General features: G+C 38.0%; 1 protein-coding gene across 10 annotated transcripts in view; it reads left to right on the forward strand.

The window, feature by feature from the left end:
- Window positions 1–5,690: 5,690 nt before the first annotated feature.
- Window positions 5,691–16,014, forward strand: part of VPS13B (vacuolar protein sorting 13 homolog B) — an 869,883-nt gene continuing 859,559 nt past the window's right edge. For 7 of the 10 annotated variants that reach the window (XR_004435186.1, XM_033202379.1, XM_033202380.1 and 4 more), the window contains exons 1-2: window positions 6,400–6,481; window positions 6,893–7,068. Coding sequence is in view for 9 of the 10 variants with exons in the window: in XM_033202379.1 (XP_033058270.1) it covers window positions 6,922–7,068 (147 nt within the window). In the remaining variant the exon portion in view is untranslated. Of the gene's footprint in view, window positions 6,800–6,892; window positions 7,069–16,014 lie in introns of all 10 variants that reach the window. The other 3 variants (XM_033202375.1, XM_033202376.1, XM_033202377.1) reach the window with 3 other exon arrangements.

Consider the following 16,014-nt stretch of genomic DNA (forward strand, 5'->3'; position numbering starts at 1 on the left):
TATAGTTGAAGACCCAGTATTCCCTTCCCATTTTATTTTCCACGTCTTCCTCTTCAGAGATAATAGTACTATCCTGAATTTGGTATTTACCTTTATCATAAAAGTTTTAAAAATTATTCCTTTATATAGATGTAGGTATCACAATATATAGCATTTCTTGAATGCCATATACATGTATATGTAGGTATGTGTGTATATATACACACACATACTATATAACATGCTATACTTGTTATTTCTTCAGATTTATTCATGTTGATAAATATATAACTGTTCAGTTTTTTTTTTTTCAAACTGTAGGTTTCAAATCATTAGTAGCACAGAAAATCAATATAGCAGGTCATGAACTGCTTTAGAAAAAAATGGAACAGAAAATAGAATGTATCATAAGTACTCAATTTAATGTCTATATACATATATGTATGTGATGTATATATACGCATATATGTATTATAGAGTCATGGTATGAAATATATTTCTCACTGTAGGTAAAATTTTTGGAAGTCATACATTCATTTTCACTACTGTATAATATTCTATTGTATGAATATGACAGTTAGCTATTGTCCTACTCATATTTCAATTGTTTCCATTGTTTTACTAATACAAGTTGAGCATCCTAATCCCCAAATCAAAAATGCTCCAAAATCTGAACGTTTTTGAGTACCTGCATGACCCTCAAAGGAAATGTTCTTTGGAGGATTTTAGATTTTTGGATTAGGGATGCTAAAGTGTTAAGTATAATGCAAATATTCCAAAATCTGAAAATATTTGAAATCTGAAACACTTCTGGTCGCAAGCATTTTGGATAAAGAATACTCATTGGTAGAAACAATGCTGCAAAATAGTGTTAAACATATCTCCTTGTGCGTACAGGCAAGTTTTTTTTTTTTTGAGGCAGAGTCTTGCTCTGTCACCCAGGTTGGAGTGCACTGGTGTGATCTCCACTCACTGCAACCTCCGCCTCCTGGGTTCAAGCAATTCTCCTACCTCAGCTTCCCAAGTAGCTGGACTACAGGCGTGTACCACCACACCTGGCTAATTTATATATATATTTTAGTAGACATGGAGTTTCACTATATGTTGGCCAGGCTGGTCTCGAACTTCTGACCTCAGGTGATCCGCCTGCCTCGGCCTCCCAAAGTGCTGCGATTACAGGTATGAGCCACTATGCCTGGCCTTCAAGTTTCTATAATACTTACAAGTAGAATTGTTGGGTCATAGGGCATATGCATCTTCAACTCTGCTAGATATTGCTTAATTCATCTCTACTGTGTTGTTCTCAGTAACAGTGTACTAGGTTCCTATCATACTACTCATTAACATTATACATTAAAAATATTATCAATCTGATAGGTATGGAATAGGTCATTATTGTTTTAAATTGAATTCCCCTGATTAGTGAAGCTGAACATGTTTTTTGTGATTATTACACTTTTGGGTTTCCTCTTCTATGAATTGATCAGTTTTCTATTGGATTTGTTCACTAATTTGTAGTTTATTATAAAATGAGTTCTTTTTCTTTGTTGAATAATGAACATTTCATCATCTTCATCCAGCTTGTGGCTTGTATTTTGACATGTTCTTTGATGAACAAGCTTTTTTAATTTTAATGTATAAACTTACTAAGCTTTTCCTTGAAAGTTTGTCCTTTTTATGTCTTTGTGCCTTACCTTATTTAAGAAATCCTTCCTCTCTGAGGCATAACAATTTTTGTCCTATAATTTCTCTTAAAAAAATTGAATTTTTAATCCATTTTGAGTTTATATTTTTGTTTGTTGTAAACAGAGGTAGATTTACTCTACCATCACTTGTATAAGCTCTTTCCAAGGCTCTGGGAGAAGCCCAAGTAATGTTCACATGGGTTGTGTTTTTATAAAATTTTCAAAAGTAATTTATTTTGGAATTTCCTTAGGAATCCCCAAATTATAAGTTTTTGGCCTCATAAAACTTGGACTTCTTTCCTACATCTGAGGTAGGAATCTAATTTTAATCTTTCTCCATACAGGTAGTAATTGTTCTAGTATCAATTATTGAAATATGTACTCTTTGCCATTGATTTGTAAAGCTACTCTGTCATATATAAAGATGCCATGTTTGAAGGGGTTACTTTTTGGGCTTTTTATTCAGTTATATTGGTATGTTTGTCTATCCCTCAGATTTGTTTGAGGTAGTAGAGATTTCTAGGACTCTTCCTGTCTTCCAAAATGGTCTTAAACTAGGTCATTCCATTGATGATTTATTTTAGTGAAAATTACAGTTTTCTGATTTTGCTTGAAAGGCTTAGGTCAGTGGAAAAAAATACATTGTTATCTGTAACTGGTAACTCCTCTCTTAAGCCTTGCCTGATTTTCTCACATAGTTCTAAATGATTTTTTACAGTGTCCCACAGCACTTTTTACATAATCCAGTTAATCATATGATATTTTAATAGGTCATTTAGATCTGTGATTCCAGTGAAACTGAGCTCCTTCAATGTGGGCATGCCCAAGTGACTGGTATGGTGTATAACATATAGTGGGCATTCAAAGAATGTCTGAGTTAATGAGTAAATTCAGAATATTAAACTAACATACATAAATAACTTGAGCCAATCATGATTATTAGTTTCTTGCCAACTAGACTTATGAACTATACTGTGCCCAATTTTCATAGTGAGATAATATCTATGTGACTTGGATATTTGTTTACACTTAACTCTGAGGGTATATTAAGAATGTTTACCTGCTGTAACTCTTTAGGAAGCCAGTCAGAAGCGCACTGTACAGCTGCTTAATGTGTATGACTTTAAATCCAGAAAACTTTGTTGTTCTGTTGATTGTGGTAATTAATGGTTTTTCTTTTTTCCTTCTCAAAAGGGGAGAAATAAAGTCAGAAGACTTTGGTTGATTATAAGTTTAACGTTTCTGAAATAACAAAGTTGAATTAAGGTCAGCTTATATCTAGTATATGAATTGTTTAAAATAATACTTCCTGCTGAGACAGATAACCCTCCAAATCTCAGTAAGTTTAACAGTAGTTTATTTCTCAATTGTGGAAAATCCTAATGGATGTCACTTATCAGCAGTTGTTTCTCTAGGCAATGACTCATAGACTCAATCTCCTAGTTTTTGTCCTTAACCTCTCCATGGACCTTGGAGTCCTCTGCACATTTTTATCCTGCTTGGTGATGGAGAAAGACTAAGGCTGTCATGTGGGAGGCTTTTATGAGCCAGGCCTGTGCCTACATCACTTCTATCCACATTCAGGTGGTCAGAACTCAGTTACTTGATAACACCTGGCTGTTAGACAGCCTGAATAATAATTTAGCTCTGTGTACACAAGGAAAAGGTAAGCAGATTTCCTGAATAATTGTTAAAGTAAATCACTGTCATAACCTATTAGGTACCACATAATATGTGAGGTGTTAGGGATACAGGTCCCTGTAGTTGAAGATCCCATATATATACCACACATAATAGAAAACTAAACAAAAAAACAAGCCTTTCTCTACCTTTTTCAATCTTTTAATCTTGCAGCTAGAAAATGTAAGCAGGGAGATGGAAATAAATAAGAAAATTAAAAACAGAAATGAAGAAACAATGGTTAATAACCTGAAGTGGAAAACACTATGCTTAGATGGGTTTGCTGGTGAGTAATACCAAACATTTAAGGAAGAAATTATACCAATTCTCTATAATCTCTTCCAGAAAATAGAAGCAAAGGAATACTTCCTAACTTATTCATGAGCCCATCCTTACTATAATACCAAAATCAGATAAAGACATCATAAGAAAACCAAACCAATATTTCTCATGAACATAGATGCAAAAATCTTCAACAAAATACCAGCAGATTAAATCCAACAATGCATAAGAGGAAGTACAAGCCTTGACCAAGTGGGACTTATCCCAAGTATGCAAGGCCGGTTAAATATTCAACAATCAATTATTGTGATCAATCACATTAACAGGCTAATGAAGAAAAAGTCACATGTTCATATCAATAGATGCAGAAAAAGCATTTGACAAAATCTAACACCTATGTTATGATAATAACTCTCAGCGAGCTTTAGTTTGCTAAAGAACATCTACAAAAACCCTACAGCTAACAACATACTTAATGGTGAGGAACCTGAAGGTTTCCTGTTAAGTCAAGAACAAGGCCTGCCTCTACAGAACCAACCTGCCTCAAAGTCTTGAGAACACTTAAACAATATTTGTGGGGGGAAGAAAAATTTTACAATACAAAGATATAATAGATTTGGAAAAGACTTGCCATTTGACATTTAAAAAAATGAGCAATGAAACTATTAGTGAAAAGGAATTAAATTTATCTTAACTGCTTATGGTAAAGGGCACAGTGGAATACAGGTTGAAAACTACAAATTTTTTGAAACTTAAACCAAAACACAGTGCCCAGATAATTTTCCCAAGCCAGGAATTTGTCCATTTTTTTGTCGGTTCCAGGAGAAAAATGGCATATGAGAACAAAAAATGTTTAGCATTCCATATGTTATTTGTTCAAATATCTTAGCCACATTTCTACTCCTATATTTGGCCAATTTATCTTAATATAGTGTTTTTATTTAATAGATCACCATAAGAGAAAACTAGGCCTTTTTTCTCTAGAAAAACGACAAGACCTGGAGCTACTGTTGTAGACTGCTGAGAGGTTCTATACAATTAGTGGAACCATTTTCTTTAGGTTAAAACCTCTAAGTCATGGCTTTGACCTGTGTTTCAGATGAAGCAGATAACTAAAAAAGAAATTAATTCATTTGTATAATTTGGCAAGTTTTGATAATACTCAAATATTTGAGTTATTAAGGCGTTCTTGTGAAGGAACAGCTGCTCTGAATTGGCAATTAGCTGCTGCCTCTTTTGGGGAAACTTATTTCCTTATTTTCAATAACAAAATAAATCTAAACACCTTGGCATCCTCACGCCTCTTTTCTGTTGCAGTTACTGAAGCTCTTTCCAGAAATGGTAATTTTGAATTCCAGGAAAGAGCTTTAGGCATGGGTGGTTATTTAATAACTTTTTAAAAAAAGTCTAGTTTCTCTTGTTTTGTTTTTTGACAGTCTCACTCTGTCGCCCAGGCTGGAGTGCAGTGGTGTGATCACGGCTCACTGCAGCTTCCACCTCTGGGGCTCAAGTGATCCTCCCACCTCAGCCTCCTGAGTAGCAGGGACTACACTACAGGCACCGTGCTCAGCTTATTTTTGTATTACTAATATTTTTGTAGAGACAGGTTTTTTCCATGTTGGCCAGACTGGTCTCAAGCAATTTGGAGGCCTTGGCCTCCCAAAGTGCTGGGATTACAGGTGTGCATCACCGCGCCTGACTAGGAGTCTAGTTTCAAAATGCAGTGGTAGGTGTTTTTTCCAGTGCTAACCAAAAATAAGACAAGCTGGGCAAAACTTGGGCAGCATGTCCTATGCGATTCCTTTAAGCCCCGTATATATTTTCCGAGTTAATATTTGAATTTCTTGACTTTGTTAGCTTACAAGCGATTATACGGAAAGGTATTATTTTATACACTCATTACAGCCTAATAAAACCAACACCGACCCTTACAACTCTGAATTCATTACTTATCAGTTATATTCACTTTGTCTCTAGAACTCTCAATTCCGTCTTCATTTTGGTTATTGCCGCAGCTTCCCTAAATCTCACGTCAGACTGCAATCCTATGGTTCCCCACAATATTCTTTGACCATCCCTCCCCCGCCCCTCATCAGCAAACTAGGGAGTACTTCACCATTGCTTTGTGAAAATAACAGAATGCGAGAGCTTGTCTATACGTTTGGCCAAAACGCGTCCTCCAACAGTGTACGTCCTAATCCCTTCAATTATCTTCCCACATCTACCCTCCTTCCAGCAAATAAACCTCGGAACTAAGTTGAAATCTGTCACTTACTTCGCTCCTCCTACCAGCGGCCTATTGCTTCTGCCCTCCCCAGTGAACCCAACCCAGTTCCTCTTCCCAGTCCTCCCGTTTCTCAAGAAAGACAACCACCTCTGTTTTTTTCAGGGCTTTAAGTGCTAGGTGTGGTTTCTTCCTCGGCATCCAACCAGCGACCCTCCGTGCCTCCCAACCCAGGGCGGACTTCCACCTCGGGAACCGCCGAGCGCGCAGCGGCCCCAGCACCGGCAGCCACCCTTTCCCCGGAGCGCCACTTCCGGATCTCGGGTGTTTCCCCTTTACGGTTCCCCCCACCCCCTCAGACACCTCCTAGATCTTTATACTAACTAGCAGGGTCGCAGCTGGGACCCTGGCTAGCCGAACGCAACAGTTCTTCTCCACGAAGACGCGCAGAGTAGCTTCTCTAGCCCGAGAAATTCGGTCCGGCTGCGTAGAGTGGCGGCCGTGGAGGGACACTTTGTTTTGAACACCAAGTAGGTCACACCCGGAAGTGGCGCGGTACTAGAGCAGCGCTGCCGGCGGGGGTGGGTGCCAGGGACCTGGAGGTGGAGGGGACGCGCCGGTACTCTGGCGTGTGAGCGGACAGTGGAGTGCTGGGGAGCGGGAGCGGGAGGGGGGGCCTTCTAGCTTTCGTTCTGTGGTGGCAGATCCGGCTGGGTTCCGGGAAGCAAGGGCCTAGCGGAGTGGCTGGGTTGGTGAAGGGCTACCACGGCCGAAGAGCAGTCCGCCTCACTTCATTCTTCCCGTCTGAGGGACCCGCTCTCTTCTGGTCACTGCATCTTCCTCCCTTACTTGGCTTGGCAAGGGGTGTCGTACTTGAGGAAGTCGCAGCTGGAGCTGGGAGTCCTCTTGAGTTTTCTCTGCTTCTAAGAGGAGGCGAACGGCCGCTTTGGTGGGGACTTACTGCTTTCGGCCTGAGATAACTAACCCAAGTCTTTCCTTCACTATACCGCCGACTTACAACGTTTCTATCTACTCCTTTCAGCTACCGACTTTAATTCCTTACCTTAAAAGATGCTGGAGTCATATGTAACTCCAATTTTAATGAGCTATGTGAATCGCTACATCAAGAACTTAAAGCCGTCGGATCTACAGCTTTCACTATGGGGTGGAGACGTGGTACTCAGCAAGCTCGAGTTAAAGTTGGATGTGCTGGAACAGGTAAGCTATGTAGCTGTCGTGAACTGGAAACAGTTTTCAACTTGTTTGGACGGTAATCTGTTGTATCCTACGCCTTGACTTTGTGCTCTAAAAACGAAACTTTTCTACTGATGTATTTTGAACTACCTTGAAACAAGGGGGGCTTATTTTACATTATTTTCTCTTTTTTTGAAATGGAGTCTTGCTCTGTCGCCCAGACGAGTGGAGCTGCGTGATCTCGGCTCACTGCAACCTCTGCGTCTGGGACTCAGGCAGTTCTCCTGCCGTAGCCTCCCTAAGAGCTGGGATTACAGGTGCGCACCACCACGCCTGGCTAATTTTTGTATTTTTAGTAGAGACGGGGTTTCACCGTGTTGGCCAGGCTGGTCTCGAACTCCTGACCTCAGGTGAGCCGCCTGCCTTGGTCTCCCAAAGTGCTGGGATTATAGGCGTGAGCCACTACGCCTGACCTGCATAATTTTAAAAAATAGTTTGTTCCCAGGTGACGGTATATTAGAATGGGATTACTTAAAGTTGCCTTGACAGAAAGACGATTTCATTGTTCATGTCAGAATTGTTCTATTTAGTCAATTTTCAAGCATTATGAATGTGCTAATTTATGTTGTCAAAATTCTGTATAAGCCTGGAAAATATTACATTCTCATTCTCCTTTTTGGTCAGTGGAAGGGTTTGAAAGCCATCAGGAAGGGTGGGTGGCTGGTGGGGGTTGAGGAAAAAAAAGATAAAAAAAAAAAAAAACAAAAAAACCAGGTTCAGCTCATGAGGAAAGATGACATTTCCCACAGCATCCTCAGAGTGTTGAGTAGATACATTGAGAATGGCAGTAAAATTATAAACTTCTTTATTAATCGTTTTAGTTTCTTTTAACATGAGATTGGTCTGATGCAAAAGAACTCTAACTTCAAAGATTACATATTCGTTAATTCATTTATTACCTATATTAGTAACATATGCCAACAAATTCTGTTAGACTTGAGGATCTGTGCAAGCTCAAAAGAATCAGGGACCAACTGATTTTTAGGAGATAAGGGAAGACTTAATCTGACAGTGATAGTTATTGATAATTTTTAGTTATAGTCCACAGCCTCTTTTATTACTCTTTTATTAAGTCAGTCTAGACTTAACACTAAGAAATAATACTCCTGGCTGCTTCTTTTTCCTGTTTCCAAGGTTAGTTGAGTGGCTTAGTATTTTCATTTTCATTTTTTTTTTTTTTTGATGAGCACAAATCCCAAATGTAACAGCTCAATTTTTTTTTTTGAGACGGAGTCTCGCTCTGTCGCCCAGACTGGAGTGCAGTGGCGTCATCTCGGTTCACTGCAAGCTCTGCCTCCCGGGTTCACGCCATTCTCCTGCCTCAGCCTCCTGAGTAGCTGGGACTACAGGCGCCCGCCACCACGCCCTGCTAATTTTTTGTATTTTTAGTAGAGATGGGGTTTCACCGTGTTATCCAGGATGGTGGTGATCTCCTGACCTCATGAACCGCCTGCCTCGGCCTCCCAAAGTGCTGGGATTACAGGCGTGAGCCACCACGCCCGGCCAACAGCTCAATTTTAAAATGTTTTACCCCTGTGCAACTACTGTCCAATAAAAAAATAGAACGTTTCCAGCACCCCAAAAGGCTCACCTGTTTTACTTTTATTAAGTACTCCGGGCTGGGCGCGGTGGCTCATGCCTGTAATCCCAGCACTTTGGGAGGCCAAAGCGGGCAGATCATGAGGTCAGGAGTTCGAGACCAGCCTGGCCAACATGGCGAAACCATGTCTCTACTAAAAATACAAAAAATTAGCTAGGCATGGTGGCATGCGCCTGTAATTCCAGCTACTCGGGAGACTGAGGCAGGAGAATTGCTTGAATCCGGAAGGGGAAGGTTGCAGTGAGCCGAGATCACACCACTGGGCTCCAGCCTGGGCGACAGAGTGAGACTCCATCTGGGGTGGGGGGATGTACTCCCCACTCCTAAAAGAGGTGACTGGTAATCTGACTTCTGTCAACATAGATAAGTTTTACCTGGTTTTGAACCTCAAAAAAATTGGAATCACTTATGTTTGGCTTTTTTCTTTCAACCTTTCTAAGATTAACCCTTGTTGTTAGAAGAGTTTGTTTTTCGTATTGTCAGTACTATTCCATTGCATGAAGATTCCACAGTTTACTTACACATTCTCCTTTTGATGGACACTTGGGTTTTTAATATTTGTGGCTGGTGAAGAAAGCTTCCATGAACATTCCAGTACATCTATCTTGGTAAGATAAGTATTAATTTCTCTTAGGTGTATACCTAGAAGGTAGGGCCTGTGTTTAGCCTGTGTTTTCATTTCGTATTGCCAGATAGTCTTCCAAAGTGATTATATCAATTCCAGTCTCACCAACAACTTATGAGCATTCCAGGTATTTCACATTTTTGCTACTACTTGGTATGTTTGTTATTTTAATGTTAGCCTTTCCAGTGGGTGTGTAGTGATATCTCATTGTAATTTTAACTTCTATTTTCCTCATGACTAATGACGTTTTTATATTCTTATTGGCCATTTAGCTATCTTTTTTTTTTGTGAAGTCTAAGTCTTTTTTCCTTTTGTAAAGATTGAATTTTCTGTCTTATTGATGTATAGGAAATCTTTTTTTTTTTTTTTTTTTTTTTTTTGAGACAGAGTCTCACTCTGTTGCCCATGCTGGAGTGCAGTGGCGTGATCTCAGCTCACTGCAAGCTCCACCTCCCGGGTTCACGCCATTCTCCTGCCTCAGCCTCCTGAGTAGCTAGGACTACAGGCGCCCACCACCATGCCCAGCTAATTTTTTGTATTTTTAGTAGAGATGGGGTTTCACCATATTAGCCAGGATGGTTTCGATCCGCTGACCTCATGATCCGCCTGCCTCAGCCTCCCAAAGTGCTGGGAATACAGGTGTGAGTCACTGTGCCCAGCCAGGAATTCTTTATATATTTTGGAAATGAGTCCTTTGCCAGATAGATGTTTTGCAGTATTTACTTTCAGTTTGTGGCTTGTATCTTTACTCATAAAGGTGTCTCGATGAATAAAAGTTAATAATCTTACTGAAGTCCAGTTTATCAATCTTTTCCCTTGTGGTTAGGGTTTTTCTTGTCTTGTTTAAGAAACCTTTGCTTACACCAACAACATATATTCTTTTATATTTCTTTTAGGAGCTTTATTAAATTCCATGATTCATCTCAAATTTGTTTTTCTGCATATGTGTAATAGAGGTAAAGATTAATTTATTTCCACTGATAGTTGATCTATACCATTTGTTGAACTCTTCTTTCCTTACTCAATTACAGTAAGCCTTTGCTGTAAATCAGGTTGCCATATGTGTGTGGATTTGTTTCTGAACTCTTTATTCTATTGAGTGATCTGTTTATCTATTCTTGTGTCACTCCATATGGTTACTGTAGCTTTTATAATAAGACTTGGTATCTCAGTGTAATTAGTACAACTTTGTTCTTTTCTCCTTCAAGATTTTCATAACTATTTTAGGTCCTTTGTATTTCCACATATATTTTATTTCTTTATTTTTTTTTTTGAGACAGAGTCTCGCTTTATAGCCCAGGCCGGAGTGCAGTAGTGTGATCTCAGCTTATTGCAACCTTCACCTCCCTGTGGAGAAATTCTCCTGCTGCAGCCTCCCTAGTAGCTGGGATTACAGGTGTGCACCACCACGCCTGGCTAATTTTTGTATTTTTAGTAGAGACGGGGTTTCACCATGTTGGCCAAGCTGGTCGAACTCCTGAGCTCAGGTGATCCCGCTTTGGCCTCTCAAAGTGCTGGGATTACAGGCATGAGCCACCATGCCCAGCCTATCATGTACATTTTAATTTCAACTTGTAACTTTTATAATTAATTTCTAAAAAAGAAAGCTGTTAGTGTTTTTGCTGAGATTACATTGAATCTATAGATCGATTTTGGATGAATTAACATATTGAGTTGACATAGTTTTGAATTTTTCAATTCATGTACAAAGCATTGCTTTCCATAGTTTTAGGCCTTTAATTTCTCTCAGCAAAGTTTTGAACTTTTTAGAGAAATTTTGCATGTATTTAATTAAATTTTACCTCTTTTTATTGATGGTTAAGTAGCATTTTAAAAACCTGTTTTCTGGCTAAGTGTGGTGGCTCTTGCTTGTAATCAATCACAGCACTTTAGGAGGCCAAGGTGGGTGGATCACTTGAGGTCAGGAGTTTGAGATCAGCCTGGATGATATGGCAAAACCTCGTCTCTACTAAAATTACAAAAATTAGCCAGGTGTGGTGGCTGATGCATGTAATCCCAGCTACTTGGGACACTGAGGCATGAGAGTCACTTGAACTGGGAAGGTGGAGGTTGCAGTGAGCCGAGATCGCGCCACTGGACTCCAGCCTGGGTGACAGAGTGAGACTCTGTCTCAAAAAACAAACACAAAAAAACCCTCTATTTTAAAATAATTTGTTATCAGTACAGGGAGATAAAATTGATTTTAGTATGTTGACCTATCCAGTGGCCCAAAACTTCTAACAGTCTTTGGTAGGTTCTTTTGGATTGTCCGTGTTCAATCATGTCATCTGCAAATAATGACAGTTTTACATGTTTCTATCCAATACTTGTATCTTTTATTTCGTTTTATTTCATTATTGCACTGGGCTAGGGCCTTTTGTATAATGTGGAGTAGAGGTCATGAGAATAGACATCCTTTTTTGTTTCCAATTTCAGTGGGAAAGTATTCAGTGTTTTACTATTAAGTATGTTGTTAGCTATAAATAACCTTTATTGAGTTGAGATTCTCTTGTATTACTACTTTTCCAATGAGTTTTAAAAATAAATGAATGCTGACTTTTATCAAATATTACATTTAATGAGTTGATACATGATTTTTCTCTTTTGTTTTATTAATGTGGTAAATTACATTGTTTTCAAATCTTAACCTTGAATTCTTGGAATAAACCTGATTATATATTATCTTTTTTACATATTGTTGGATTCAATTTGTTAAATTTTGATTGATTTTGTTGTGTATTTGCTTATAAGTGATACTAGCCTATGATTTTCCTTTCTTGGAATGTTGTTTCCTGGTTTTGAATGTCATATATGTGTGTGTGTGTGTGTATATATATATATAGGCCTTATTGATTTATTTGTGAGGTATTCCCTCTTTTTATAATCTCTGACAGTTTAAGATCAATGTTAGTAGTTTTTTTTAAATTGTGATAGAATATATGTAATACAACATTTATCATCTTAACCTTTTTTTTTTTTTGAGACAGAGTTTCACTCTTGGCTGGAGTGTAATGGTGCGATCTTGGCTCACTGCAACCTCTGCTTCCTGGGTTCAAACAATTTTCCTGCCTCAGCCTCCCCAGTAGCTGGGATTACAGGCACCCACCACAATGCCTGGATTGGGTTTCACCATGTTGGCCAGGCTGATCTCAAACTCCTGACCTCAGGTGATCCACCCACCTTGGCCTCCCAAAGTGTTGGGATTAGAGGCATGAGCCATCATGCCTGGCCCATTTTAACCATTTTTAAATGTACAATTCTGTGATATTACTTATGTTTACATTGTTGTGCAACCATCACTACTACTTATCTCTAGAATATTTTCGTCTTCCCAAACTGAAATTTGGGAAGTACCCATTAGACACTAACTCCCTATTTTCCCCTCTTCCCAGCCCCTTGCAACCACCATTCTACTTTATGACTGTATGAATTTGACTATTTTAAGTACCTCATATAAGTGGAATCATTCAATGTTTGTTCTTTTGTTATTGGCATATTTCACTTAGCACAATGTCTAAAAAAGCTTATCCATGTTGTAGCATATGCTACTATGTCCTCTGTTTTTAAGTCTAAATAATCTATTATATGTACATGCCACATTTTGTTCATTCATTTATTCACTGATAGATAGTTGGGTTGCTTTCATCTTTTGGCTATAATGCTGATATGAAGGTAGGTGTACAAATATACCTGAGACTGTGCTTTTAATTTATTTGGGTATATACCCAGAAATGGAATTCCTAGATCATATGATAATTCTGCGTTTAATTTTTTGAGGAATCACCATACTGTTTTCCACAGTGATTGCGTTGTTTTACCTTCCTACCAGCAATGTGCAAAGGTTCGAAGTGCTCCATGTCCTCACTAACACTTGTTGTCTTACTTTTTTTTTTATATAGCTAACCCAACGGGTATGAAATGATATCTCAATGTGGTTTTAATTTGCATTTCTCTGATGATTAGTGATGTTGAGCCTCTTTTCTCATGTACTTATTAGCTATGTTTGTCTTCTTTGGAGAAATGCCTATTTGAGTCCTTTGCCCAATTTTGAATTGGGTTCTTTGTTTTTTGTTGTTGTTGAGTTATAGGAGTTCTGTATGTATTGTGGATATCAATCCCGTATCAGATACATGATTTGCAGATGTTTCCTCACATGCTGTCAGTGGCATCTTACTCTATAATAGCATCCTTTGATACACCAAAGTTTTTAATTTTGATGAAGTTCAACTTAGCTATTTTTCTCATTCATTATATGGATTTTTGCTGTCATATCCAATCATTGTCAAATCTAATGTCATGAAGCTTTTCTCCTGTGTTTTCTTCTAATTTTTTTGCTCTTACATAGTATAAGGTAGTGTCGCAACCTCTCTCTCTTTTTTTAAAATGTGGATATTCAGGTTTCCCAACACCGTTTGTTGATATCTGTACTTTCACACTGAATGGTCTTGACACCCTTCTCAAAAATCATTTGACCATAGATGTGAGGGTTTATTTCTGGGCTCTCAATACTATTCCATTGATTTATATGTCTGCCTTTATGACACTATCACACTGTTTGGATTATTGTAGCATTGTAGTGAGTTTCAGAATCAGGAAGTGTGAGATTACCAACTTCTCAGTTTTTTAAGGAAAAATTAAACATGAAGTCATCTGGGTTATGATGTAAAGTTATAAACTGCTGATTTAATTTAAGATATGTAGGATCATTTAGACTTTTATTTCTGCTGTTGTCAGTTTTGGTGAGTTGTATCTTTCAAGGAATTTCACTATTTTTTGAAAATTCGGGATCAGCAAACTGTGTCCTGGGCCTGCTTTTGTAAATACAGTTTTATTGAAACATAGCTACTCATTTTGTTTATTGTCTGTGGCTGCTTTTACCCTAAAACAGCAGAATTAAGTAGCTAGGACAGAGACTGCGTGGCTTGCAAAAGCCTAAAGTATTTACTGTCTCCATCTGTACTGAAAAAGTTTGCTGCCCTGCTCTAAATTGTTACATGTAAGGAGTAAAGTTGGGTTTTTTGTTGTTTACTTTTTTTTAAAATTTTTATTTTTTGAGACAAAGTCTCACTCTGTTGCACAGGCTGGAGTGCAGTGGCATGATCACAGCTCATTGCAGTCTTGACCTCTCAGGCTCAAGCTGTCTTCCCACCTCTGCCTCCTCTGAGTGCCAGTGCTACCATTTCCGAATAATTTTTATACTTTTTGTAGAGACAAGGTCTCGCGGTGTTTCCCAGGCTGGTCTCAAACTCCTGGGCTCAAATGACCTTCCAACCTCAGCCTCCCAAAGTGTTGGGATTATAGACGTGAGCGCCTTATGCCCAGGCTGGTGTTTATTATAAAGCTGCCTTATTTAAAAAAATTTATCTGTAGGATCTGCAGTGATATCTTCTTCTCATGCCTGATGCTGGTAATTTGTATTTTTTTCATCAATATTGCTAGGGTCTTACTAGTTTTATTAATATTTTCAAAGAACTAATTTTTGTTTTCGTTGATTCTTTTTTGAGTTGTACTTGTGCTTTGTCATTTATTTTTGTTCTTATTTTTATAATTTCTTTCAATTTTTTTGGATTCCATTTACTTTTCTTTTTTCTAGTTTCCTGAGTTGGAAACTTAAGTCATTGCTTTTTTTTCAGTCTTTTTCTACTGAAATACATATATGTAATGCTGTAATTTTTTTCTCTAACCATATATTTAGCACTATCACGTGGGATTTCATGTTGTCTTTTCATTAAGTTAAAAAAATTTTATAATTTCCATTTTGATTTCTTTGATTATTGGGTTATTATTTGGCTTACTTAGAAGTATATTGCTTAATTTCCAAATATTTAGGAATTTATTAATTATCTTTCTGTTACTGATTTCTATTTAATTCCACTGTGGTCAGCAGCACATTGTCTGTATGATTTTAACTTATTAAAATGTATAAATTAATATATAGTCTGTTTCTGTAAGTGTTTCATGTGCAATTGATAAAAAGTGTGTATTCTGCATTTGTTGCTGTAGCGTTCTGTAGATATCACTTACCAGAAATTGGTCATTAGAGTTCTTCAAATCTTATAAATCCGTATGGCTTTTCATTGTTTGCTTATTCTGTCAGCTACTAGATGTTGAGGTATGTCTGCAGATATAGCCATAGCTGGAGGTATAACCTCCAGTTATGATTGTGGATTTGTCTATTTCTCATTTTTAGTTTTGTCAGTTTTCACTTTATATATCTTAAAGTTATGTTATTAAATGTATACATATTTAGTATCATGACATCTCATTGTTTAATATACTTGAAACAAATCATTCTGAAAAGTGTCCCTCTTTTTTTCTTTTTCTTTTTGTTATTGTGGTCCCTCTTTTTCCTTGTTTTGGGTTGGGTTTGATTTTGTTTTTCTACTCTCAAGGTGGACATTTACGTTATTGATTTGAGATCTCTTTCTCTCTTTCTTCTTTTTCTTTTTGGACAAGCCCCAGGCTAGAGTGCAGTGTTGATCATTGCTCACTGCAGCTTCGACCACATGGGCTCAGGTGATTCTCTGACCTCAGCCTCACAAGTAGCTAGGACCACATACATGTACTATCACACCTGGCTAATTAAAAAAAAAATTATTTGTAGAGGCAAGGTCTTGTATGTTGCCCAGGCTGGCTTTTTTTCCTGTTGCAGACATTTACAGCTGTGAATTTCTTTAGCTGCATC

The sequence above is a fragment of the Trachypithecus francoisi genome, unplaced genomic scaffold (assembly GCF_009764315.1).
Source record: "Trachypithecus francoisi isolate TF-2019V2 unplaced genomic scaffold, Tfra_2.0 Lachesis_group7, whole genome shotgun sequence".
NCBI lineage: Eukaryota > Metazoa > Chordata > Mammalia > Primates > Cercopithecidae > Trachypithecus > Trachypithecus francoisi.